The 27,283-nt window shown below is 35.4% G+C and overlaps 1 protein-coding gene across 2 annotated transcripts in view; it reads right to left on the reverse strand.

Moving 5' to 3' along the window:
• Positions 1-27,283, reverse strand: part of fras1 (Fraser extracellular matrix complex subunit 1) — a 292,855-nt gene that overhangs the window by 159,453 nt on the left and 106,119 nt on the right. For both annotated transcript variants that reach the window (XM_028033228.1, XM_028033229.1), the window contains exons 10-13: positions 25,593-25,682; positions 22,453-22,600; positions 16,355-16,498; positions 11,315-11,461 (exon numbers count right to left, since the gene is read on the reverse strand). In XM_028033228.1, coding sequence (XP_027889029.1) covers positions 11,315-11,461; positions 16,355-16,498; positions 22,453-22,600; positions 25,593-25,682 — 529 coding nt within the window. The remainder of the gene's footprint in view (positions 1-11,314; positions 11,462-16,354; positions 16,499-22,452; positions 22,601-25,592; positions 25,683-27,283) is intronic.

Below are 27,283 nucleotides of genomic sequence, written 5' to 3' on the forward strand. Positions count from 1 at the left end.
CATTATGCGTTAGAAACGCACCAGAGTTCACTTCAACTGAACCGAGACCGAGGTTTTTAGGCAGACCAGAGTTTGTTTTTTTTGGTTCCCATCAGAGTTATATTACGCATTCACACCTCCCCAAACAAACCAGACTATCTAGGCAAACAAACTAGAGTTCGATTAAAGTGCCAGAAACCAATTTTAATCCTGATTGAGGAACCTGTCTTTTCCCTGAATAAAAGCTAAATCTTATCTCAGTTTCTTCACTCTCCACTGCAAACCGCTCCAGATGCCAAAACAATAAACACTGGTAGCAACTAGTTGCATTTACTTGAATAACTTTTTAGAAAAGAGTTTTACTATGCTGTAATAGTTTTTACTTTTACTTGAATAGTTTAGTACACAGGAGCATCACTTCCTTTTACTAGAGTAAAATTTTCTTTATCTTCAGTGAATGGAGAACAAACATGTTTTTTTGTTGTTGTTTTTTTTAAGGTTTTGTTGGCTCTACTTTATTTGAAAGTAGTTTGACAGGAAACAGGGTAATGAGAGAGAGGGAAGACATGCGGCAAACGTCGCCAGGCCGGGAATCGAACCTACGACCACCGCTACAAGGACTAAGGCCTCAACGTGGGTCATGCTTTGCCCCTGCGCCACCACAGCACCCCCGAACAAACATGTTTTAAGCAAAAATTCACCAAAGATACACCTGAAGTACTTGTTAAATTTTCATAAGTTTTCTATTGAAATAAATTCATTTGTAAAACTGTTTATTTTGCATAATTACAAAACATAATTTTGTAAATTTTGTGAATTATTTTCACTTTGATGTTTATATTACTATATCTCAGTCTATACAATAAGGTCATTTTTAAACATTATATGATGTGTTGACGTTTTGATCAGTTATTCAGTATTTGACTAGACTTTTTACAAAATACGTTCTTTACTCTTGAGTAATTTTTTAAATGGCTAAAAAATTTAAAAAGCTAAAAATACGTTTAGGTAGTGCAACTCTTTCTTACCTGAGAACAAATTAATGTTTCAAGTTTAACTACAGATTCTCAGTCAAAGGGATAATATTATGTAAAATCAACTTTTTTTAGCTTGACATCATCTTATTTGGCAACAATGAAGTCTTTGTAATTCCTCTCCAGATCCACAAAATGAATCGGACAACAAAACTCCCAGAACCGTCGCTGCAACTCTGCAGGTGTCCAGATCTGATCCACTTTCCCAGAAGCAACGCCACTCCTGCCGAATCCGATGTTTGATCATCAGAACCGCTGTGAATCGATCGACACACTGCAGCTTTCAGGCTGTTAGGAGGAAGACCTCCATGAGAATTAAAATCAAGCACAGCTAATTGATTACCTATTGCAGTCAACTTCTGAGTTCATGTCATCATCTGGGAGGAGGTTACTGGTTTCTCAGTCACAAGCTGGTTGCAAACCTGAGGCCAGCAGGCGTCAGTCAGTTATGGTAGATCTGAAATTTGGTTTGATGACGTCAATATGAGAAGCTACAGACTAATAGGAGGAACCAAAGAGCTCTGGAAAGGTAAAGGCAAATCTTCTGAAGTTGGGATATAATTAATTTAATTTCACATAATTATCGCAGTAGAAGCCATTTGTTTGTTAAATTTTTATGAAATATATTTGTTCTATGTGATGTTTGTTGTGAATGACATAAACTCACAAACGAACAGGTAATTAGTCCAACGTTTAGAAACTGCGGCTGTAATGCGCCACAGCAAAGGTAAACAAAGGTAAAATAACAGGTGATCAACTCAAAACCACTCCTACCTTTTTACTCTCTCTCTCTCTCTTTGTAGTTTAAGCATACCTGTTACCGTGGCAACCGCCTGCGCCCCGCAAGACGAGCAAAGACGTTCAAAACATAACATTCAGTCCGTTACGATATCAACGGACTGTGTAGCAGACAGGCTTCAAGGTGTAGAAGTTGTATCAGTTCTGCCATTATGCTGTACTTAGCTAACGGGAAGCTAAGTGTGTTTGTGAGTCGGCCACGCACGTGACCACGTAGAATGGGCATCAGCCAATGAAAAGCAGCCCCTCTGGTAAGGTCCATTAGGTTGTGTTAGCTGCTCTTGACAGTTGGTGGTTACCATAGCAACCCTTTTTCTGTTGCTGTTTGTAACTGTGGCAGGGATTATCGTTCGCTCTGTGTTTTCTTTACAATTATTATATTTTAATATATATTTTAGACTTATTTAATGATATACAGCATTTCATGGGTGTTATGATTTGTATGTTTTTAACTGTTATTCGTGTTGTGCATGTTAGCTATGTGTAATTTTATGACCGTTAACTGCAGCTAACTGTTGTCAACTGCTGCTAGCTCTTAACTGTTGCTAGCTGCTGCTAACGGTTAACTGTTGTCAGCCGCTGCCAATTGCTCATTGGGAGGTATTGCTCTGCAATTTGTTTAGGGATATTTATTTTCTTTTATTAAATGTATGGGGCCAGAAGCTGTTGGACTGTTAATCACCAACTTGATTTCATCTTTTGTTAGAATAAATACAGTGACCCTGAGTGTGTCTGTCTTGAAGTCAACCTACTGGACCTGAGACGAACACAGAAGGGTAACATTTATACTTGAATCTTGTATCTATTTTTATTTTTATTTTTTTTACATTACTTTATTATTTAGTCTATTAATGTGCAAAACATTAACTGTACGTAAATATTAATAAAAATAATTTTAACAGAATTTTGAGAAAAATTGGTGCTAGACAGCTAAAATGATGACTGGAAATGGATGATTAAAGACGGGGAAACTTTTCTCCGTGAAGGAGTTGCAGAAAAAAGAAGGAAACCTTTGCAGTGACCTATAGATTAACAGGTGAAATGGATTCAGCTCCTGTGTTTTCCCCATTATCTCAGGACATCTCTCTGTTTTTGAACTTCTGCACCTCTTTAACTTCCTCCTCCCGTGATGATCTCTATCTTGGGCTTTTCTTTCTGCCTCCTCATTCCTCAGCTCCTCGAACGTTTTCTTCTTCTTTTTTTTCCTCATGTTTAATATTAATGAAACCATGAGACGTGCATAAGATAAAGAGTAGGTTTCATGATTCTCTCTCCAGTTGTTTTAAATACCATAAAAATCCTTTTAATGTCCCACTCACTCGCAGATATTATGTAAACTATTCCTCCAAAAACAGTTACAGCCAACAAGAGGATTACACGTCCTTTACCTTGCTCCTCTCAGGAAAGCAATTTATTTTTCCGGGCAGCCTGAAGCGCAAAGTTATCAACAAATGTAATCCTAGCAGGCCAGTTGCCAAAAAAATTTTTTTTAATGAAAGACTCCCCACCCCCTCGTCTGCATGAACAGGACCAGGTTGGGATGGATGCGCGGTGCAGTGGATAATCTGTGCTCTGCGTCCCCGTGGAGCCGAATCGGGACACAATTACCACGCTGCAGAAGCGGTTCACATCTCCCAAACCTCCAGTGAGAAAACCAGATGAGATGAGATATTCAGCAATTAAACCAAGTGTGGAGAAAGCAGATTTGGACAGATAAAAGCCCTCTGAAATTAGAAAGAAAAAGCAGAGCTGCATCTGAAAATCAGTTGTTGGAGGGATCTCAGGAGTGAAATTACATTTGCAGTTTTTTTTTCTGTAATTCATTCAACTTAAATTAGATTCATCTGTAAGGAAACAAAACAAAAAGTTCCCATAACACATTTTCTTGTATTACTTGATAACAATGGAACTAATTTCAGTTTAGTCAAGACTATTAAAAATTAAGAAAAGCAGATAAAACTGTCATTTCATTTATGCAAGAAAATGAGATTATGATAAAAGATTTGAAAAGTTTTTAGACCTTAAACTGAAGCCTGCTATAGTTAAGCATCATCTGTCATCAAAACAAGTAAAATACAAACAATTGTAAATGATATCAGTGACCATCTACCAGTGTTTGTTATACTTGAAGATGTTTGCAGAAAAATAAACAAGGTCACAAACATCACTTACAAAAGAATAATATCAGAGGACTCAATAAGAGCATTAAGAAAAGATCTTCAATCACAGAACTGGAAAGTGTTGTATGAAGAAAGAAATATTGATAAGGCTTTTGACATATTCACCGAAATATTTAAAGCATTTTATGATAAAAACTGTCCAATTGTAACTTGTAATTACAGGCAAAAAAACAAACATAAGCCTTGGATTACAAAAGGCATACATAAGGCATGTAAGAAAAAGAATAATCTATATAAACAATTTATAAAATATAAAACGGTTGAAGCAGAACAAAAATATAAATCTTATAAAAATAAATTAACTATTATTATGAGAAAATGCAAAACAGATTATTATTCTAAAATATTAGAAAATAATAAACTAAACATTAAAGGAATTTGGAAAACTTTACATAGCTTGATAAGAAAAAATTCTTCTAATACTACTCACCCTAAATATATTATTTATAATGATAAAACCCTGAATGAAAAAGTTGGGATAGTAAATGGATTTAATGAATATTTTGTAAATGTAGGGTCTACGTTAGCAGAACAAATAAATAAATCAAACCCACTGGATGGGGATTCATCGGAAATATGTATTAAGCAAAATACATCATCTATGTACCTGAAACCAGTAGACAAAATTGAAATTAAGGAAATAGTTAATCAATGTAACAATAAAAAATCAATGGACTGGAAGGACATTAACATGTCACTTATAAAACAGATAATTGATGATGTGGCAGATCCTCTAACTTACATCTGCAACTTGTCATTCATTTCTGGAACATTTCCAAATGCAATGAAAATAGCGAAGGTTATTCCTCTATTTAAATCTGGAGATAAGAATATAATTAGCAACTATAGACCAGTGTCACTTCTCTGTCAATTTTCAAAAATACTAGAAAAAGTTTTTAGTAAAAGGTTGGATAATTTCATTGAAAAGCAAAACATTCTGACTGATTGTCAGTATGGTTTTAGAGAAAAAAGATCAACTTCGATGGCACTGATGGCATTAACAGAAGAAATTATAGACAATATGGATAAAAAGAAATGTGCAATTGGTGTATTTCTGGATCTCAAAAAAGCTTTTGATACCATTAATCATGACATGTTATTAAAAAAACTGGAAAGGTATGGCATTAGAGGGGTGCCATTAAACTGGATTAGGAGCTACATTGGAGATAGGAAACAATTTGTAGAATTAGATGGTCAGAAATCAGATGTACTCAACATAACCTGTGGAGTTCCGCAGGGATCAGTTTTGGGACCCAAATTGTTCATTTTGTATATAAATGACATAGTTAAAATATCAAATCTTATAAAATATATTATATTTGCAGATGATACAAGTATCTTCTGTACCGGAGAAAACATTCAACAACTCTCTAAAGTGATCAACACAGAAATAGAAAAATTACAGCATTGGCTCAAAAACAATAAATTATTTGTAAATTTAGATAAAACCAAATTTATGATATTCGGAAACAATAAAAAACAGGAAAATAATCCAATTAAAATATCAATTGACAGTGTTAATTTAGAAGAAGTACATGAAATAAAATTCTTGGGTGTCACATTAGATAATAAATTCAGCTGGAAACCACACATCGGACAAGTAAAATCTAAAATAGCCAAGAGTGTTGCTGTTATAAGAAGAATTAACTTCGTACTAGACTATAAATCTTTGTTTATTCTATATAATACACTCATTGCACCACACCTGACATATTGTGTGGAAGTCTGGGGGAATACATACAAAACAAATTTACAGCAATTATACCTCTTACAAAAACAATCCATCCGAATATTACATAAAGTGGGATACTGGGAACACACAAACCAGTTATTTATTAAATCAAATATACTGAAATTCTGGGACCTGGTAACATTTAAAACGACACAATTCATGTTTAAGGTCAGACATCAAAAACTTCCACACAGTATACAGGAAATGTTTGCTGACAGAGAGGGTGGGTATTATCTAAGAGGTGAAGGATATTTTAAAAAACAACATATTAGAACAACAAGGAAGAGTTTTTGTTTATCTGTGTGTGGAGTAAATGTCTGGAATGGATTGAATGATGAGTTAAAACAAATTACAAATGTAAACCAATTTAAAAAGCTGATTAAAGCAGAGCTCATTTCAAAATATGCTGTATAAGATGTTTAATATCCAATAGGCTATAATGTAATTGATGATATAAATAGTACTTAAAATAATTTTGTATAGTTATACATGATGGAAAAATGGAAAAAATTTTCTTTTTGATGTTATGACAGTTCATTGTAAATACATTGACAAGTAGGAAAGGGGCAGGACATTATAAGATGTATCTTCTACCTGCTCCTTTTCGAACAGAAAAATTTTGCATGTCACATGGGCATAATAATTTGTTTCATATTTTTATTTCTTAAGTTGTTTCATTCCATTTATTTATTTTATTTTCTTTTTGATTGTTTTAAAGTCTGTTCGAAATAAATAAATAAATAAATAAATAAATAAATAAATTGTAAGAGAAAATCTATTTATCCACTTGGCTATTTTATAGATAAAACATTTTTTATGCTCAAAATTTATGAATTTATGCATTTATTGTTCTATGGCGAGGTTAGGCAGTTTATACCAGTTTACAAGGGTTTTTTTTTAATGGTTTTGCAAACTGAAGAGCTGACGGTTGGCCAGCCGTGACATCTGCCGCGCTCTTCCTGGGCATCGCCCAAAGACTGCAGGTTAAACAGTTTAATCTAGTCGAAAATCAAGCAAACATTGTTGCTTCACTTACCCTTGTTTCTAGTGCAAATATCTTATTACACTTCAAAACTTCACCAAAATACAGGTGCTTGTTTTAAGTAAATAATTCCTTAATATTCCCTAAAAAGTGCCTGTTACATTGGAAGATACGTTTACTTATAACAAGACAATTTCCCCATATTATAAGTGAAATAATCTGCCAATGGAACAAGGTGTTTTTCACCAACATTAAGGAATTATTTACTTAAAACAAGCTCCTGTATCTGATTGATAAGTTACTATTAAATTAGCTTTGTCTCAAGTCAAGTTTACTAAGAAATTTGCACTAAAAGCAAGACTAAAAATACTTGGTAAGATTGTGGGGTTTTGCAGAGTGTCTATTATTTAGTATAATTTGTAATGAAAAAAGCGGATTAGGCCCACTGTTTTTGTGCGCACACACATGTGGTACATACATGGGTCAGGTACAGAGATAGTTTTGTGCAGGCACCCTGACAGCACCTGTAAACGGTAGCAGAGAAGATTTAACACAAAGCCTCCATCATTTTTCGCAGACCTCCACTGAAGCTCTGGTAAACTCGCCGTGTTTAAAAAGAGAAGTTTTGCAGCAGCACCCTGCTTTTCCGGGTGGTCCGGGTCTGCTGGCAGAAAAAGTTACCATCTGGCGAAACACCTCAGGAGCTCATTACCACCGTCAGCTCCCATCCCCTTTACCTCCATCCTCAATCCCTCCTCCCATTTTCTCCAGCAAGAAATCCACTCAGGCAGAATTGGGCCTGATACGTTTCACTGCTGCATCTGCTGATTTGCAATCGCAGTGATTGTTAGTCCCTGTTCTTTTTTTGTGTTTGTTTCATCCTCTGGAGAAATTTGTAGGAGAGAAAAAAACAAGGGATTTTGGTTCCTATTAAAGCCTGTTTGAGATTAAAAGGAATTGGATGGCTGACTGGCAGGATGAATCCCACAAAGGGTTTGAATTACAAAAACTGGCTTAGTGGTGCAAATTGTTTTTTTTTTTTTTACAGTATCAAACCTGGATGAATGCAGAGCAGGTACCAGAGGTCAGTGTTTTGCAAGTCTCAAGTCTTTATCCTCAAGTCACGCGTCAAGTCTCAAGTAAAGCCAGGCAAAAGTTGAGTCAAGTCCCACCTGTGGTAGGTACATGTAGGCCTGTCACAATAACTAATATTGCTGGACAATAAATTGTACCAGAAGTTATTGTGACAAACGATAATATTGTTGTTTTCAGATGATTTTCAAGTATTGCATAATAATGAAAGAACACATTCTCAGATATCAATAACCTTTAAATTATAATTAACATTTAACATTGGAACTGGAAGGCATTTTAAATAAAATAAAAAATAACAACAGGAGTAATAAATAAAATGAATTATGGAGTCTCTTTAAACAAAATTGTCCCCCAAAAGAAGGGCTAGTTGAGACCAAAGCTCCAGACCAAAGCCTTTTATCATCCAGTTTTTTAGTAGAAATAGAGAGAAAAGAGAAAAACAATAAATCATGCAAGTGGAAATTATTGTGTTTGTTTTAATTTATCATGCCATCAATTTATTTATTGCAGCAGGTGTAGGTAGATGAGTGGACATCACATCAACCTCTTGATTTTCCCGTGCTGCGTTCTAGAGCAACACATCAGCTGTTATTGTGGTGAAGACATGATTAATGCTCTATATGTGCAACTTACAATGGATTGCAAAAAAAGCAGGACGGAGGTCACCCGGCGTGTCCACCGAGAGTTTTCACAATGCTGCCATCTGTCTAGTTACGGAGTATTATGCAGAGTTCCTGCATTAGCTGCTGCGGTCTAGCCAATGTAAGGCTGCTTATTGAGCGTGAGCACAGGGAGGTCTGCAGTTATTAAGGAGAGAAACGGAGCTGCAAAACCGTTCAATTCACCATGTGGTTATTCTCTGCTCACACACCCACCCTGGGTCATTTTATCTCTACATATCATCTGCAGGGAGTCCACTAATCCGCTTCCCGCACTTCAACACGCAAACAGTGTTGTTGTTATTGGTGTGTAAACAACAATTAGCTTGATTGTCTCAACTCTCAAGCCACATAAAAAGGCGTATCTGAAATTAAAACTGCCAGAAATGCTGGATGAAACATTTAGCTGATGGCTCATTCAGCATTTGAATTACAGAAACAAACACATCAGTGTTTATCTCACATCAGATGTTGATAGAAATTAAAACAAATTGAGCCACAATTAAAGCTATGGGAAAAAAACTGGTGTGATAGTTGGAATAAATTAAGAAAAGTTTTGGGAAAATAGATAGAGAGCCAAGAAACCAACAGAAATCTGTCGGTATTTAGAAAGTAGTCCTGCTGGAATGTCTAAAATAACACCAGCTGGTTTAAAGGTGACTTTTTTTTGCTTCCTTTAAGGAAATTAAGATAGGTCTATAGCAAACCTGTTCATTACATTTTTGCACAAAAACATTCTTGGATGATGAGATTTTAATCTACTCAGTTGTGAATATATTGAGCTGATTTAGGGCCTCTTGTCACTCTTTAAATCCAAATAAGATGCACCTCGCCCAACTCAACGTTTACACTCGCATATGAAAATGGCTGCTACAAATGCTTAATTATACAGCTATAGCAATTTGAAAAGCAGAAGTGGAGCCTCCTAAACACCCAACAAGTATGCATCAAGTGGCTTTTGAATGGTAAGTCAACAACAAAACACTTGTCTTTTCCAGCAGCCATTGTACGGCTCATACAGTGATAAAACCAACTGACCAAATGTACTGTAGCTTAGCTCGGGTTGCTAGGTAACGGGCTAGGGTTGCTAGGTAATGGTGCAGTGTGGCTCAACAATAACGAGGAAAAGCAAAGATCTTGTTTTTCTAAACCAACTCTTAAATTGTTTTCTTAGAAAACTGGAGGACTCTGGATCAGCCATATTTAAATCAGATTGGCAGAATTTCAAAATAAAAATGTCTTCAAGATTTGTAAAAATGTGTATGGAATACGATATAATGGAAGAATGGAAAAACTGAACAGTTACAACTGAAGATTAATTAAAAATTTAAACTTGAGGATAATGTAAATTTATAGTGGAACTGAATGAACTTGGACTGAATCAGATTAATGGTACATACATAAAAAATAAACTGAACTGCCCTGATACTGTCTTATTACTGACCTGTAAAGAAGGTGGTATCTTTAATATGTTTTTTGGCTCCTTTTATTGCCGTTTGAGGTTTTACTAAGTAAAACTGACATAAAAGTCTTTATACTCAGCCTCATAAAAAAAGGTCTTTTGACAAAAATGTTGACTTTAAATCACCAAAATGAATCGAAACGTTGGTAAAGAGGAATGAAAGACATATAGAAACCAAAAATACAAAAACAAACAAATACTTTCTCCAAACTGAGTAGTTTCCTCTTTTCTTCCAGCAGAAATGAAACCTTATGTAACTTTCAGGACCAAAGTGCAGCAACAACTCAGCAGGCCCAGACTTAAAAAGTACAACTTCTTAAATCTGCACAATACTGAAGCAATAATACTCGGTTCCCAGAGGGAGCTTTGCCCTCCATCGCTTCCTGAAAAATTCAGAGCTATTCTAATACCCCATTCAAGGCAAAAAGAAGTCTTACAAAGTTCATTTAAGGAAACAGAAATACAAAAAAACAGACAAAGCCGCTCCTAAAAGTGCTGCTTAGAAAGCAACAATTTGAGATGAAAGGAAATTAATATTTGCATGAAATGTCAGAAGGAGAGAATAATATTTAAGACTCTGACTGAAACACAATGTTTACGGCTCTCCTTATCAGGACTGAGGCCAGTAGAGGACAGGATGTTAGTGAAAGTGTCTGCAAAGATAATGCCAAGAAACGACACTCTGTGATGTTGATCTCATTTAGAGGCACAGAACTCTAAAAATACTGAAATTTACTGTGTAGTCAGTGGACAGCTGAATCTTCCAGTGTGTATCGATTCAATTTTAAGGGTCACAATTTGATTCAGAAACAAATCTTTCTAATCAAACGGTTTAGAGATTGTGTTTAAATTATGTGACTGACAAGAGGAAAAGACTGTAAACAAAACATGCATCAAATTCCATCAGTTTATTTTAAGCAAAAATAGGTTTGTGCTGCAAAAACACAAAATTTTACTAAGTATTTTTAGTTTAGTTTCTAGTACAAACTTCTTAGTACACTTGAAATGAGAGGAAACTAATTTACCAGTAATTTTTTAGTAAGATATAAGACCTTGTTTTAAGTCAATAAATACATAATATTCATGAAAAAGTACTTATTCCATTGGCAGATTATTTCACTTACAACAAAACATTTTTCCTGTTATGAATTCAGTAATCTGCCAGTGGAACTAGTACTTTTTCACAAATATTAAGGAATTATTTACTAAAACAACAAGCTCCTATATGTTGCTGAAAAGTTAGTTTTGTCTTACTTTAAGTGAAATAAGATATCTGCATTAGAAGCTAGACAAATTAATACTTAGCAGGATTTTTCTGCTTTGTAATTATGTAAATTTAACTTTACTTTTTCTTGCATTATGTTGGATCAGCATGAGATGTTGTGATACTTACGGCGACAGTGTGCATTGTCGTGCTGGTAGGAACCAGCAGGACAGGAATCCAAGCACTGGTCTCTGTCTGGGCCCAGTAAGGGCAACTGGGAGTTACAAGACTGGCAATCCCACCGACTGGAACAGGTGGCACAGGACTCTGGGCAGGCTGAAGGGAAAAAAAAGGGATGTGACCAAAAAGTTGCGTTAGAAATAAATTTTCTGAGCAAACTTGAGCTCTGGAAATGGTTGCAGGACTGAAACAGAAAGCAGGTTGTGAATTTCACATGCAGAAACCCCGAGGGAGACTTTAAATCCAGAGTTTGCTGGAGAGTTGTCACATTGTTAAAGGGAACATGGAAGTAAAAACTGGAGACCTCAGCACAAATCCAAGTGAACACAGTTTTCCCTCAACATCCAGAGAAAGGAAGCAAACTGAAATGTGATTTTAGTGTTTGCTGTGAGAGAATGAAACAAGAGCAGAAGTAGATTTCTCTGCTGGGGGTCTGAAGTTTTGTGTAACTTTAATGAAACTCTGCAGGTTATGGCTTCAAAGGAAATAAACTCCAAAGATGAACAATCTGCTTAATCCAACAAAACTGTGAACTCGACTTGACAAGAAAAAGAAATAAAATTAGAAACCAGAGGGAAAAGGTCTGATTCAGATATAATTTGGATCAGAGGAAATGACTGACTCCAAGTGCTCTGGTTTTTATCATTTATTTGTTGTTTATTAACTTAGATCATGGACTTATTTCCTTAGATTGCATGTGTCAAACTCAAGGCCAGGGGGCCAAATCTGGTCCACCGTAGCTTTTTATGTGGCCCTTTAGACTCCAAATTACATCAATTAGTCCCTGACGTTTTTCACAAATTTGCAAAATCCACACAAAATCAACACATTTTTTTCTTATTTTTGCTGCAAATTTTTCTTAAAATTGGCCGGAAAATTTGATTGTAAGTGACTGCTGCCTCAGCCTTCCTGGATGTCACGTTTGTGACCGATATGGTAATAATAAAAATTCCCTACAGATATTTCTAAATTAGCACCACAAAATCTGTGAATTTTCTTTTTAAATCACAAAATCCTGGATGAACTGACTAGTGTGAAAAGATGGCCAATATTTTTAATTTTATAAAACACTTAGTGAATGCTGAAACAAGCAGCTATTTATTGATATGTTAACAGTTTAGCAGGTTTTATCATTTCGTTCTGTCCAGCCCTTTAAGAACATTCAGAGTTTTGATATGACACACAATGCCTTAGATTATTATTCTCTCTATTTAAGTTTTTCCCATGTGTTTAATCCTGATGATAAGACTGTATTTTGAGGCTAAGAAACAGAAGAATGGTGATTGCAGTTGTTTACTTTGATTCAACTTGGAGCTAAAATTTAACAACCTAAAACACTGCAGTAAGATTTATTTAAAACAATTACAACTAAGACCACAAACCATGAAACACTGAGATAAAGACGTTTTACTGGGAGGTTTGTGGTTCTTTTCCACAATAAACTCACAATATAACATTGAGTTGAGGACATGTAGGAGGAGGAAAAAATGCAAAGCAAAGTTTCTTTTTAAAGTAGAATAGCGAATACAAAACTAAATCCCCTTTAAAGCAAACAGCCACCCACACAGAGGCAGATAGCAGGGGAAAAAGAGAAAGTCATGAGGATGAAGGCTCCATACAGATTAGAGCGAGGAAGGTGAGAGGAGAAACAGAAAATGAACACCCTGAGGAAACATGATGAGAAATTTAAAGGGAGGAAGATTTGATCTCATTAGAGATATGAAGCTCTGCCTCGTCACCGTATGTTCGCCTACATCTGCTCAGACGCGAAAACATCAATATTTAGTTTCACACACTTCAATAAAAACAAAAAGGAGGCAGAAAGGCATTTAATACTTCTAATATCTTTGTTTTCAACATGAACACACTGCAGTGAGCTGAACCGCTGCAACTTTTACAACTTTAGAGGGAAATTTATAACAAGGTTAGAAGCCTCTAGCTTGACCTAAATAACTCATTCCTGATGTCTGATTTTATTTAGACAGACTAAAAGAGAGGTGTACAAACTTTTTGTACCGAAGCTAAAAGTGTTCAGGCGCCAAAATATTCTTACATTGCAATTAAAAATGCAAAAATATTGTGATTTATTTCAGGTTCCCTCCATAACAATAAATAAAATAATTAAAATAAATATTTAAAATGAAATATTATGTCTGCCTAAATGTTTGTTGTTATTTATATTTTAGGACTTATTATTATCCATTTTTTAAGTCCATTACATTTGGATGATTGAATAAAAACTTATTATGTGTTTGTGGCACAACTTATTTAATAAATAAAATAAAATATTTGTGTTGTCAACATTTTCCATGTAAGAAGACAGAAAATCTCATCCTAAAAAAAATTACAAAAAGTGTCGGATGGCCAAATATGCAACATTCTTAAAATGCGTTCAGGGGCCACATAAAAAACCACAAACGGCCCCCGCGCAGCACTTTGAACACTTCTGTACTAAATGAAACAGAAAGAATGTTTTCAAAGCTTTTCCAGTACAACGTAAATCTGCCTTACCCATCTGATAAAGTTTTTATTTTCATATTGGAAACCGTTCAACAAATCCGGAGTGCCTCAGGGCTCCGTATTCGGCCCCAGAAAAGCTTGGTGTGAATCTTGATTTTGTTTCCAAATTACAGTTCAGAATGAGTCACTGGATGAAGAGGAGAGGGTCAATTATAGTAGTGATTTTTCAAACTGGATGTTTAAACTCAACATTTACACTCGCATGTGAAAATGGCTGCAAACAGATGCACAATTATACAAATGTACATCTTTGAGAAGTAGAAGTGGAGCCTCCTGCACAACCAACAAGAATACAGCAAGCAGTTTCTGGATGGTAAATCAACAACAAAACTCTTGTCTTTTCCAGCAGCCATTGTACAGCAAACTGAGTGGTAAAACCAGCTGACCAAACATGCTGGAGCTCAGCTTGGGTTGCTAGGTAGCGGGCTGGGATTCCCTGGGGTTGCTAGGTAACAGCACAGTGTGACTCAACAATTGAGAAGTTTTTGAAACAGATCATTTTCCAGACACCAAAAACCTTTAAGTTATTGCCAAAAAATGGCTGGATGATTTATTAAAAGCGTTTGGATTGTTAAAAATGTGAAAAATTTTAATTTTGCATGTTAGGTCCCTTTTAAAATTCACATTATCGATTAGCTCAGGGTTCACGTTTTTTTTATTTCATGTGCAACATCTAAAAATCATAGAATCAAACTTTTTTTTTCAATCCCAGCCAGCCATTCTTTTATTAGGAAAAATGGAAAGTCTTCAGTTTGCTAAAACGCATTAACTGCTGATGAGTGTTTTCTTTTTCACACTTGGCTCTATTATTTCACATCTGCATGTAGAAAGCTGTGGGCAGCAAACATCTCACTCATCCAGAGAACAGATGAAAGGATTCAAAGATTATAGCAATTATTGGTAAACAACAACTATAAACAGAAAGCTACATCCAAACTGAGTCTTGGTCTAAACTGAAACATACTTACAGAAGGTTCAATACTCTCTCAAAGCTATTAATCAGACAAGAAATAATATTTTTTTCTCATATAAATTTAATTCAGACTCTTATAGGCATTATTTTTATCTTTTCAGCACAGAAAGCTGTCGGGTTAGTCAACACATTTGTGAGTTTGTGTCTTTCGTTAAGTAATTTACACATTTCCAGAGGTGCCATGTTGAGGCTGGTGGCTGGCAGTAGTAGATAGATTTACCCGACGTTTAATTATATGAAAGGTGAGATGTTGCAATTTTATGCATCAGCCGCCACTGCTGCGATGAAATGATGGCTTCCGGCGGCCATGTTGGCATCCATATATTTACTTATTTAGTGATTCTGGTGGAGTGATAGTTTGTGATTAGCAAATTGCTCGGTGCTTATCAGTAATTGCTCTGTAACAAGATGCCTGCAGCTTAAATATGGGGGTCATGGCCAAAGGTTTTGGTTGTGAAGCGACAATGTTTGCGATTTCTGTCTTTTCATCAGCACAGCTGAGGCTGTAAAAGAGTCTGTCTGGAACCTCTTCATCCATCTGTTTAACAAACAGACGTGCCAAATTCACCTTCTGTATGTTCTCATACTTAAATGTGGGTTTTTACTGCTTCTAAAGTTCAGTCATAAACTTTTTCAGGCAGGTGAAATTTCCAATTAAACTTGTCAATAGGCCTGTTGCAATAACAAATTTTGCTGGATGATAAATTGTCCCAGATGTTACTGCGATAAATGACAATATTATTGTTTTGAATCCATTTTCAAGTAACATAATGGTAATAAAGACATAATAATGCAAGAATATTTAACACTGGAACAGGAAGACATTTGAAATATCCAAAATAAATTAACAAAACAACAAATAAAATGGATATTGAAACGAAATTGTCCCTCAAAAAAAATCTAATCGAGACTAAAGCCCCAGACTAAACACTTTAGTCATCCAATTTTTGGTAGAAAGAGGGGAAAAAGAAAAACTATAAATCATGCAAATGGAAATGACTCAGTTTGTTTTAATTTATCGTGGTTCCATGATTTATTCTTTATTGTGGCAGGCCTATTTCTAAGAAGTTCCTTTTAGGCCTGTCATGATACTCCTGGATGATAAATTGTCCCAGAAGTTATTGCGATAAATATTATTGCTTTGAGATCATTTTCAAGTAATATAATGATATTGGCTTAATGGTGCAAGAAAACATTCTCAAACTTTATATTGTAATGAATATTTAACACTGGAGTTGGAAGATATTTTAAACATCCAAAAATAAACAGAAACGACAAATAAAATCAATTACAGGGAATCTGTAAACAAAAAAAACACACCAAACTGAAGACTTTTGTCAATCTTTTTTTGATAGAAACAGAGAAAAAAAAGAGAAAAACAATAAATTATGCCAATGGAAATTGAGCTTGTTTTAATTTACCTTTTTAATGACTGTATTCTTAATTTCCATGCATAGCTGCATTTAAAAGTAAGATAACATTTGTGAAAATGTTACCTGCACACACTCGTCCCTCCGCGGTGTAACCCTCCGGACAGACAGACAGACATCGACCAAGATGGAGGAAAGCTTTGGGGTCTCTGCAGCTCTCGCACCGGTCCGGAGTCCCCAAACAGGAGAGGCAGTCTCCATGGCACTGAGCTGTTAAAAACACATTTCACCAACTTTATTAGGCAGAAAATGCATGTGGTGGCGGCCATGTCTCACTAGCTAAAACATTTCTACATGATTACAGACATACATCCAGTCTGACATTCGTAAAACTCGCATCTTAAATCAGTTCCACCAGGTTTTAACAGACTTGGGGAAGATTTAATCGTCTGTCCAACTGGGAGTTTTAGAGAACATCTTCTGTCATCCAGAAGATCCACCGGTGCATTTCATGAACACCGTAAGCGAAGTTTCAGCTCACACCATTTCCCAGACGATCCGTCATTTTGACAACAATATATGAGCCCTCATAAGTCACCTTATATAATCTGGTATTTTGGACATATTTAAGTGTTAATGAGCAAATAAAGAATACCTGTCCTCTCTTTTTGTCTGTTAATTTTAGATTTCTACAGTACACAGATGACAAAAACACAGTAAAGCAGGCATATGCTACAAAAACCTACCATAAAACACCATTTATTATTCTAACTGTGGAAAACAAACAGTATAGAAAACATTTTAATCTTCCTGCGAGGCAAAGAAACTATTCTGAATCTTGTACAGATGGATTTAACATTTCGTTTCTCCCAAGTGTCTTCTGAAATGATTTGCCTCTTCAGCATCCAAACGCCATGTGCAAATTAAAAAAACGCTTTGTCACTGTCATGTTCTCTGAATAAAAGAAGGCAGAGATAAGGCCCGTCCAATCTGGGTTGCAGAACAGTCGAATGAAAGCAAGGGCTCGTCAAACAATGTGCGATGCCGTTTCCACTTGATTTCACAGCGACCGTATTGAGAAAATAAAACAGCAGACTGAGAGGACCGATTAATGTGACAACTGCAGAGCGAGACAGTAGGAGGAGAGGAAGGAGGAAGAAAATGACAGGGGAAAATAAAACAAGGAGGAGAGTTACAGCAGGAGAGACTGTGAGGGCGTGAAAGTGGGAAAGGAAAGTTGAACATGAGAAAAATGAGATGCTGCTTTAATCCTAACGACCAATAAGACTGTCAGCAAGCCAGAACACACTGTTCTAAGTATCTCCATCACTCTTCTCCTTCTCCAATCTGCCGCTTTTTTTGTTCCGTCGACTTCACAGTTTTATTTCATTCCAGCGTTCATCTTCTTTTCATCTGCCTCTCATCTCACTTTTTGACCTTAAATTTCACCCTGAGGCCAGACTTTTTATTGGAGATAAGGGAGAACTGCAGGAGCTTGTGCAGAAAATAGCGAGAGAATCTGTAAAAAATGGGAGCTTTAAGAAACTTAGCAGTATTTGCTCTGACCCACTGACAGATTTACCGGCTAATATGAACACCACTAAACTGTTTATTGCTCTGCTCAGCTGTGGTTTTTGGTAATAAACTAATTTCTTGCATGAATATAGTCTTTCCATCATAACATCTTTTTTGAAAACATGTTATTTTATGCATATTTACCACTGGAAACAAATGAGTACATTTATATAAGAAGCTCCACTTATGTAGATGCAGGAGCGTTTTTGTGTCTGGCTTTGACGCTGCACAGCACAGAGCGCTTTTATTTTTATCACAAGCTTAATAAGCCAGAATCCCTGAGGTACAAAATTGAAAAAAGCGCAACAGATAACAGCCTGTGATGACAAGTAAAGGGAGGATTCTTGATTGCTACGGTAAAATGGCCATTGTTGTTTATGTGTTTGATTGCTTGGAGAGCTTTGACCTTCAACAACTTGCCCTCCTCTCTTGAAAAGAAGCCAATTTAATAACTAAAGCCAAAAACAGCTGCTCCATAATGAAAATCTCCCCTCCTGTCTGCAGACAAATTTCCAGTACAAGAGAAAGTTTAAAGATGGATTAAATCCATTTTGCTACTCACTTTGTTGGTGAAAGTATTGGTGAAATGGATAAAGTCACATAACCGTGCGCTGGTCTCACATTACAGTCACAGAGCATAATTATCAAACATCTCAGACATCTCAGCAGGGAGTCGAAATCAAAGTCAATCAGTCCGACTTCACAGGGGAACTTCAGACTTGTTCATTAAAGTTTCTAGACTTTCAATAACGTAAATCAAGACTTTTCTGATAGAGGGAGGTCTGGTTTTCCATCCTGGACAATCAGATCTATCTGGAGAACTAATGAATGACCAACACAAAGTGGTCCATTGCTTTAAAATAAATTATACTAGTCGTTATATATTTTTAAAAAGTGTGGCATGCATTAGCATTTAGCATTTAGCTCCTCTGAGTCAGTCATTTTTAGATCCACTCTCCATCTGGTTGAAACCTTTTGCGGTTTGAACAGTTTTCAACTCTAAAAGTTTTCAAGCTCATAGCTACATACTGCGACATAGCTGTATAACTGCATATCTGTTTGCAGCCATTTTCAGTTTGGGGCGTGGCCAAAAGCAGCTTATTTAAAGTGACAAACACTTTTTGAGATTAATCACTAAATTTCTGAGTTATTTTTTTGGCAGAAATCTACTCCACCTTTTTTTCCCCATGATCTATAATCTTCCTAATTGTTAAAATCCCTTTCAAGCTTTGGATCTACAATACATTTTTAAAAAATAAAAAATAAAAATCGGGCTACTTTATTTGGTTGATTTTAGTTTGCGTGTTTTTGGAAATGTTTGGACAAATCTAAAATAAAGTATCGTTTTTCTTCAACTTTCTTCTGATGTATTTTGTTTTGGTCCCAATAAAATGGGACAATATGTGTAACATTAAAGAATATGGCTACTGTTTCTGCTTTTTCTTGAAAAGATGTTCTTGTTTATACAGAATGTGTTCCATATTAAAGAGAGCAGGTCGAAACCTAACAGCACCGAGCTCATATTTCCATCTTTTCCCATGAGACATGAATGCAGCATGACCATCAGGTGAGAACTGACCAATAGGAGAGCAGATTACTGACCTCTGGGCTTGAAGACGGCCCTTGATTAATAGACTGAGCAGAAGATTTATGAAGAGAAAAAGACAGAAGGAGGTTGTGAGCTTATGTCTTTTTCTATTCTTAGCCACAAAACAATAAAAAATCTTATTCAACACCACACAGATAAACTGATGGAGGATTTGTTTTCCTCTCTGGTTTGACACACAACTGTGCTTCCAATGACCATTTAATTGCGTAATTTTACATTTTGAAAATAAATTTGCTGAAGGAAACAAGCCAATTTAAAAATGTATATATATTTTTGGATAAAAAGTGTTGGTGCTGAGATGATGTAAGTTTCGACAATTTCGATAGAAAAACTTTTTTTCCGCCTCAACAACAAGATGTTGCCACTGACTGGCAAAAACCACAAAGAAGGCAACAGAAAGTAATCGGAGGATGATGGCGCGCCATGTTTTTATGATTTATCGGGTGAACAAACAAAGATCTTTTACATCTTTTTTACATCTTTTCACGTTGATCAGTCCCATCAGAATTTCACAAAAGTTTTTGTTAATTTTGTGCTGATTTTTTCATATTAATGTTAGGGACTACTGACAATAATTATCAGTAATAATTTATCATGGCAGCTATGGTTAATTGCTATTATGCGATCAGAAGTTCTTAGTTCAGAGTTTTAAGTTTTTAGCGCACATCAGTGTGAGTCTGTGGGGGTCAAAGGGCACGCCAAAGCCTAAATCTTATTGGTCAGTTTGCTTTTTTTGTGAGCTAAAAATTATGAGTGGAGTTTGAATCTCCCATAGTTCTAAGATCCCGCCTGAGCTTTTTACAGTGTGTGCGGTTCTGGCAGGTTGCTGCTTTATTAGTATTTTTGTTGTTTTCGCAAACTTAAAAGCTGACGGGTCACCCGTTGGCTGACACCAGCAGATGTTGAAAAAAAACGTCCGACAGATCGGAAGGTACGTACAAAACTATCACTGCACCTGACCTGCAAGAGCACAACCACCTCTCCAACGCACATCATGAGCGCGTCGCACAAAAGCAACACAAACCTAAACCACTAAACAGCTCACCCTTTTTTTTGGTTGTTTTTTTTAACACAAACGATACTAAATAATAAAGACATGGAAGCGAAGCCTATATACCCGTGAGATCCACGGAAAGAGGAGGATGTTGATTCCCAGGTTCAGGTGGTGACAAAGGAGGAGAAGGTGAAGCAACAATGTTTGCTTAATTTTTACTCTTTTGGGAAATGTTTCAACTAGATTAAATTGTTTAACCCGCAGTCTTGGCGCGACGCTCAGGAAGAGCGGCAGATGTCAGCTGACAGGTGACCCATCAGCTCTCCAGTTCGGGAAACATCAAAGAAGCTCATGAACAGGCGACCCGCCAGAACCGACACGGTAAAAAGCTCAACCGGCATCCAAACCGCTCTTAGAACTACGGGAGGTTCAAACTCTGCTCATCCATTTTTAGCTTACAGAAAACGCGCCAAGCCACCAAATAAACAAAAGCAAACTGACCAATCAGATTTAAGCTTTGGCGTGCCCTTTGACCCCCACAGACTCAGACGTGCGCTACGTACAAGATGTTTTGACACATAAGATCTTTTTTTTCTCCACAATTTTGTTAATTGTAAAGAGGATTTGATAATAAAAATTTCAGAAATTATTATTTTCTTTTTTTTAACTTCAAGGAAAATCTTAAGGTAGGCAGAGTGGCTGCAGCCGTCCAGCTGCAGGCGCTGCTGCCCTCTGATAAAATCCTGCAGGCGTCTGCGCATAGTTCTGAACTTTAACCATAGAAAAGAGTTTTATGCATAAAGCAATTTATTTTAAACATTTTTTATAATTTACTTTTTTAAAATCTAAATATAAACAAATGTTATTAATTTAATGTAAAGACATTAAATTAAATAATTTCTTTGGCAGTACTCCCTAATGACAATGGCTATTTTTAGAACTTGCTCCGCGGGCGACTGACAATGTCCCCTCGGGCGACAGGGCGCCCGCAGGCACCGTGTTGGTGACCCCTGGTCTAAGCCAACTGACACGCTACAATAGATCAAACTGCTGAAGAAGATCATGTTGGTTCTGATGGAAAAGTGTCAGACTGCTCGCCAGGTTTCTCAAAAGTCCCAACAATGGGTCACCGAGTCCCAGAAGTGAAGCCCAGAACAACAAATTGACAAAAGTTACCAAATAATTTATGAGTTATGAAGTTACAATCAATAAAAAACCTTTTTTAGTGAGTGTGAATGTTTTTTCCCTCAGGCAACAGCAATCTGCAGCTGAGCCAGCATGGCTTTCCCCCAATAGACACTTTCAGTCTGTTATTCATAACTATAAACTCGCTCCCTGTTTATGGGCCTCTTCAAGCTTCTTGTTTACATATTTACAGATACTTTATTATTTATAAAGTATTTATGGTAACATTGTCTGCTGGTTTATTCATTCAAGCTTAGACAATACGGCGAAGGAATTTTAACATATAAAACTCAATATAATATCTTTAGAGAGACAAAGAAAAGTTTATGCAACATATAATTAATGCTGCCGAAAAAAGGGAAACTTGTGAAGGAATCAAAGGATGATACAAAAGGAAAATTGTTCATGGTCTTATCAAAACATGTAATTATTAAAGAAATTCACATTGATGCAAACAACTTGAGTCTTGATATCTACCGTTTATAAAATGAAGCCAGATCCTAGGTTGTTTTTATTTGGTTTATTTGTTTTGAATGCATGGATCTTAGTTAAGATTTCAGTTAATTTCCTTTTTGTTTTAGCAGGATGTGCACACTGAAGTTAAACCCAGCTCTTTTTAACTTCTATAATTTTAAAAAGAGTCACATTTTTAAACCTAAAGGATCTGCTGTGAACACATAAAACCAGCTAGTACATATGATGCATTCAGGTCAAGGGTCAACTTCACCCTGAAATCACCTTTCAGTCTTCCGAAAAAAGGGAAACAAGTTTAAAAAGATAAAGGAGTAAGTTTCTGATTCTTGTCCAGCCCCAGCAGAGTCATCCAGACACACGTTGCATCTTTTCTGAGTAATTACGTACCCTGCTGACACTCGGGGCAGCATCGGCCTTCCTTTATGACGGCCAGAGTTCCTGGTGGGCAAGTGGGGCAGGAGCGCAGATAACAAGTCACCCGGGTATCGTGGCATTCACACTCACGGCAGCTGCCATCGGTCCAACGAGCCCGATTCTGAAATACAACCAAGGACTTCGTTAATTAGACCTTAAACAAGTGACAGAAAGCAAAGACTGCGCTGATTTTAATTTTTAATTCAGAGGAATCTCAATCGCATTTATGAAACAGGGCCATTCTTGAATTTTAATGAGTTTTATTTGAGGAAAAAGCGTAACACTCGTGACTTTTTAGGCGTTCTGAAAACAGAAAGAGGGAATCAAGGGGAAAGTTACACCAGCAGCGACTTCAGCGTCAAAACACAAAGAAAAAATAAAATGTCTAAAAAATAAAACTTTTCAAACTTTACCAACTTAAAGTCGAGAAATAAGACACTAAACATATTAAAATGCAGTGATTTTTTTTCTTTCAGCTGCCTTCCTTTATGCACCGCTTTCATTTATTACTCATTCCAGTTTCTGAGCGACACAAACACTATGACCCTGAATGAGTAATAGAATTAATTAAACTTATATAATATTCTTTATTCCTAACAGCACACCAGATGAACTGAATAATTCAGAACCAAACATCTGACTAGATTCAACACGGCAACATATTTCCATCGCTCAAAAACAATAACCTGTTGTATTCAAAGTGTTTTAGATATGCAGTAAAGAGAAGCAAGTCTGTAGTAACGCATGAGTCAAAGTTTACTTTCTGTTCTCCACTGACGTCTTAAGAAGCCATATCTGCACCAAGCCTATGCAAACATCTGCTAAGACTATTTTGTTTGTATAATATGATTAAAATTAATGTAATTTAAAGTGCTTCAGAGGAAAATAGGCCTGTCACAATAACAAATTTTGCTGGATGATAAATTGTCCCAGAATTTATAATAGTTTATATTTCAATATAAGCTACTGAAATATTGTCGTTTTGACACCATTTTCAAGTAAAACAATGGTAATGGCATAATAAAAATGCAAGACCACATTCTCAAATATCAATAAACTTTAAAATTTAATGAACATTTAACACTGGAACCGTAAGACAATCAGAAGCTGTGTTCACAGGCAAACATTGGTGTTTGCTGTCGGTCAGAAACATTTTCACAATCAAAACAATAAATAGAAAAAATAAATAGAAAACTCCAGGTTTCTATTTATTGAAGTGAATTGACTTCATGTGCATTTATTCGTGTAAACAAAGGCAGAAAACAGCTATAATACAACCCACGAGACATTTATGCCACTTTTACACACATATTCCAATGAAAATATGGCATCACATTCCTGCAAAAAATCCAGAAGACCCTTATCAAGCAATCACGACTAGGCCTGTAATGATAGCAAATTTTGTCCCAGAACTTATTGCAATAAACAATCATACTGTTGCTTTTACACCATTTTAAAGTAATATAATGATAATGGCATGTTAATGCAAAAAGACGCTCTCAAAAATCTAATTCTAACCAAATTTTAACACTGTAAAATATTTAAAATATACAAATAAATAAACAAAATAACAGTAACAAATAAAATTAATTATTAAGTCTAAACAAAATTATCCTAAAAAACTGACATTATCCTGAAAACTTTAATCATCCAATTTTTGAAAGAAAGAGAGAGAGAAAAGTGAAAAACGATAAATCATGCAAATGGAAATCATTGAGCTCGTTTTTATTAATCATGCGATTAATTGATTCATTTACTTATTATTTATTGCGGCAAGGTACACAGATAAATAAAGCTACATTTTAAAAAATAGGGTATTTAAGGTAATAATAAAACTCATTATTATCTTAACTCTTGAACTGGAAAACATTTTAAATAACCAAAATAATCAACAATAATCAAAATAGATTATGAGGTTTCTGTAACCAAAAATCCATTTAGAAAAATAAGAAGAAGAAGAAGAAATAAGAAAATAAAAAATGTCTTTTATGACTAAAACTTCGTGTTTTAGTCATAAAGCACCTTTTATTCAGGCCCAAACAAATAAAGTAAAAAAAGAGACAATCTTATCTTCTCAGTCTCATCGTGTTTCAACTTCAACTAAAAGACAGGTCTTCCATAAATGTGTGTCATCGTTCTACCTCATTATATTTCCATGCTGTTATCTAAAAGTCCTTTGAGTTTCCAACCAATAATCATTCCGTCACAAAAGCGTCTATTTTCTTTCGCTAATGGTGAAATACTTTCTCCAGGGAGACAAAGAACAATCCATTTAGAGATGATAACTGTGATAACTGCCATTTATGGACTCACTCTGAGCTGCAGCCTTGGGCAAATGTCTTAAGATTTCATAAATATTTTGTCCTGATTGATGTAGTAAAACATCCAAGCTGTGAAATCCAGTTTTCTAGGGCTTCGTTATGAATAATAAAACTGATGAAAGTCTTCAAGATCTGGGCCAAGATGTTAACAAAACAAAACTCAAAGCAGCAGAACTTTGTTTTTCTGCCATTATCAATCAAGCTAATGCAATAAATAATTGCTACCGTTTAGGGTTTGAGTTCATACATTTACTGACTAACATTAATATGGGCAAAAACACATTAAGGACATCTACATTGTTTGGATTTTTTTGTTTTCTTTTGCCACTCTAATAATATTTATTCTCAAACACTGGAAGTTATAAACAGGCCTGGTACGTCAACAAACTTTGCTGGATGAAAAATTGTACCAGAAATTATTGAAATAAGTGATAACATTATCATTTTGAGACTATTTTTAATTAAAAATATAATTATAATGGGATATTAATGTGAGTACACCCTCTCAATGATAAAAAAACAAACTTTTCTAACTTTTGAATTAGAAAACATTTTAAAAATACAAAATACACAAAAAATAATTATAATTAAAATGGATTGTGAAGTCTCTGTAACAGAAAATAATAATAATTCAGGGAAAACAGGCAAAAGGGGCAGGTAGTGCAGCTAACTACTTCGTATGAGGTGTATCGCTTTTCGACAACATTAAAGAGGAGAATCATTTTAATTCATCATGCGATTAATTGCTTATTGCGACAAGTTTGATTATGTCTTAGAGACTCAGCGTAATACCTTGAACGATTTCCCCTCATAGAGACAGGAAGGCTTCAACGAAGAACATTCTGGACAGCATTTTCCTGGCAGATGAACAAGCTCTGACTCCTAAAACACAAACAAAAAACGGACAAATTAAAAGTTTACTCAAATTTCTTACATTCACAAACATTCATTCATTCTACAATTTATTATTATGACTGACAGAGTTAGCTTTCCTGATGGCTAACTAACTAACTAGGCAGATTTTACAGCAGTCTTCAAGCAAGTGTTGCTAACTCCTCAGTAAGAAAAGTGGCTATTGGCTGCCCTAAAACTTGCTAGATGACATCATCGTCTAATTTCCATATTTGGTCATGTTGATCTAGGAAGAAGAAGAAAGGACTATCAATGTTGGCAAAACAACAAGTGATTAAAAATATGTTTAAATCTATAAATGAGCATAATTAATAAATAAATAAATAATTTCTAATTTGATAAAAATCTTTACTTTTCAAAAAGAATAGAAACCAATAGGACAAAAGCTATGCCACCCAAACATCTTCAATATGGTAAAAAAATTATAAAGATGTTAAAATGTATCTTGCAATAACCTTCTATAATGATAAAGAAAAAAAACTGAAATCTAAATCTACATCTAGGTCTGTGCATTAAATTTTACTGGACGATAAATTGTCCCAGAAGTTATTGCGATAAACGATAATATTGTTGTAATATAATGGTAATGGCGTAATAACGAAAGGAAACATTCTCAAAGATAAATAAACTTTAAATTCTAATGAATGTTTAACACTGGAACTGGAAAACATTTTAAAGAAATAAATAAATAAAACAACAAATACAATAAATTATGAAGTCCTTCAAAATAAGGGCTGGTTGAGACCAACGCACCAGAGTGAAGTTTTATCATCTAGTTTTTGGTACAAAGAGGGAGAGAAAGGAGAAAAAAAATCACGCAAATGGAAATTATTGACCTCATTTTAATTTATCATGTGATTAATGGATTTATTATTTATTACAACAGGCTTGTCTACATAATTCATATAATTATCAGCATTTGGAAATTATAAATAAATGTTGGAAACAATTTTTTCCAACATTTAAAGCACCTATATTACATTTCTGGCAACAGATTCCTATAAATTTTGTATCAGCAATCAATAACTTTATAAAATAACCTAAACAGTTTGTTCTATTTCTTTTCTTTGGCCTTTGAAGGTTGTTCACGAGTCAAAAAGTCTCAAACAGTATGTATTCAGTCAGTGGAGCATGGCGTTATTATTGGAGCGATCATAAACCGAACTAGAAATATTAGTTCCTCCTTCTGCCTACCGAGTCAAAAATGTCATTAAACCCATAACCTTCTCTGAACTGTAACGAACACTGAAGCACACACACTCTGGAAACTGAAAAGCTTTGATCTTCACAGCAACGTGACCTTGTTCATTTCAGGGCTGGACAAGTGCCAGTTATGCTACTTCCAGTAAATGGCACTTAACAGTTTCAATTATCACCATATAGCATGATTAATGGTGTCTTATTGAGACCCCGCAGAGGGACATTAATGCAATATGATTAAAACTGCTTCATTCCTGCCCACCTTAAAACAGACATTCACAATAAATAATGGAAACTCCAGTTATTGACCTTAAAAATCTTTGGATTTGCCTAAAAACGCTCCACTAATCCAGAATCCCACATTACCAGCT

Source organism: Xiphophorus couchianus, chromosome 12 (assembly GCF_001444195.1).
Source record: "Xiphophorus couchianus chromosome 12, X_couchianus-1.0, whole genome shotgun sequence".
NCBI lineage: Eukaryota > Metazoa > Chordata > Actinopteri > Cyprinodontiformes > Poeciliidae > Xiphophorus > Xiphophorus couchianus.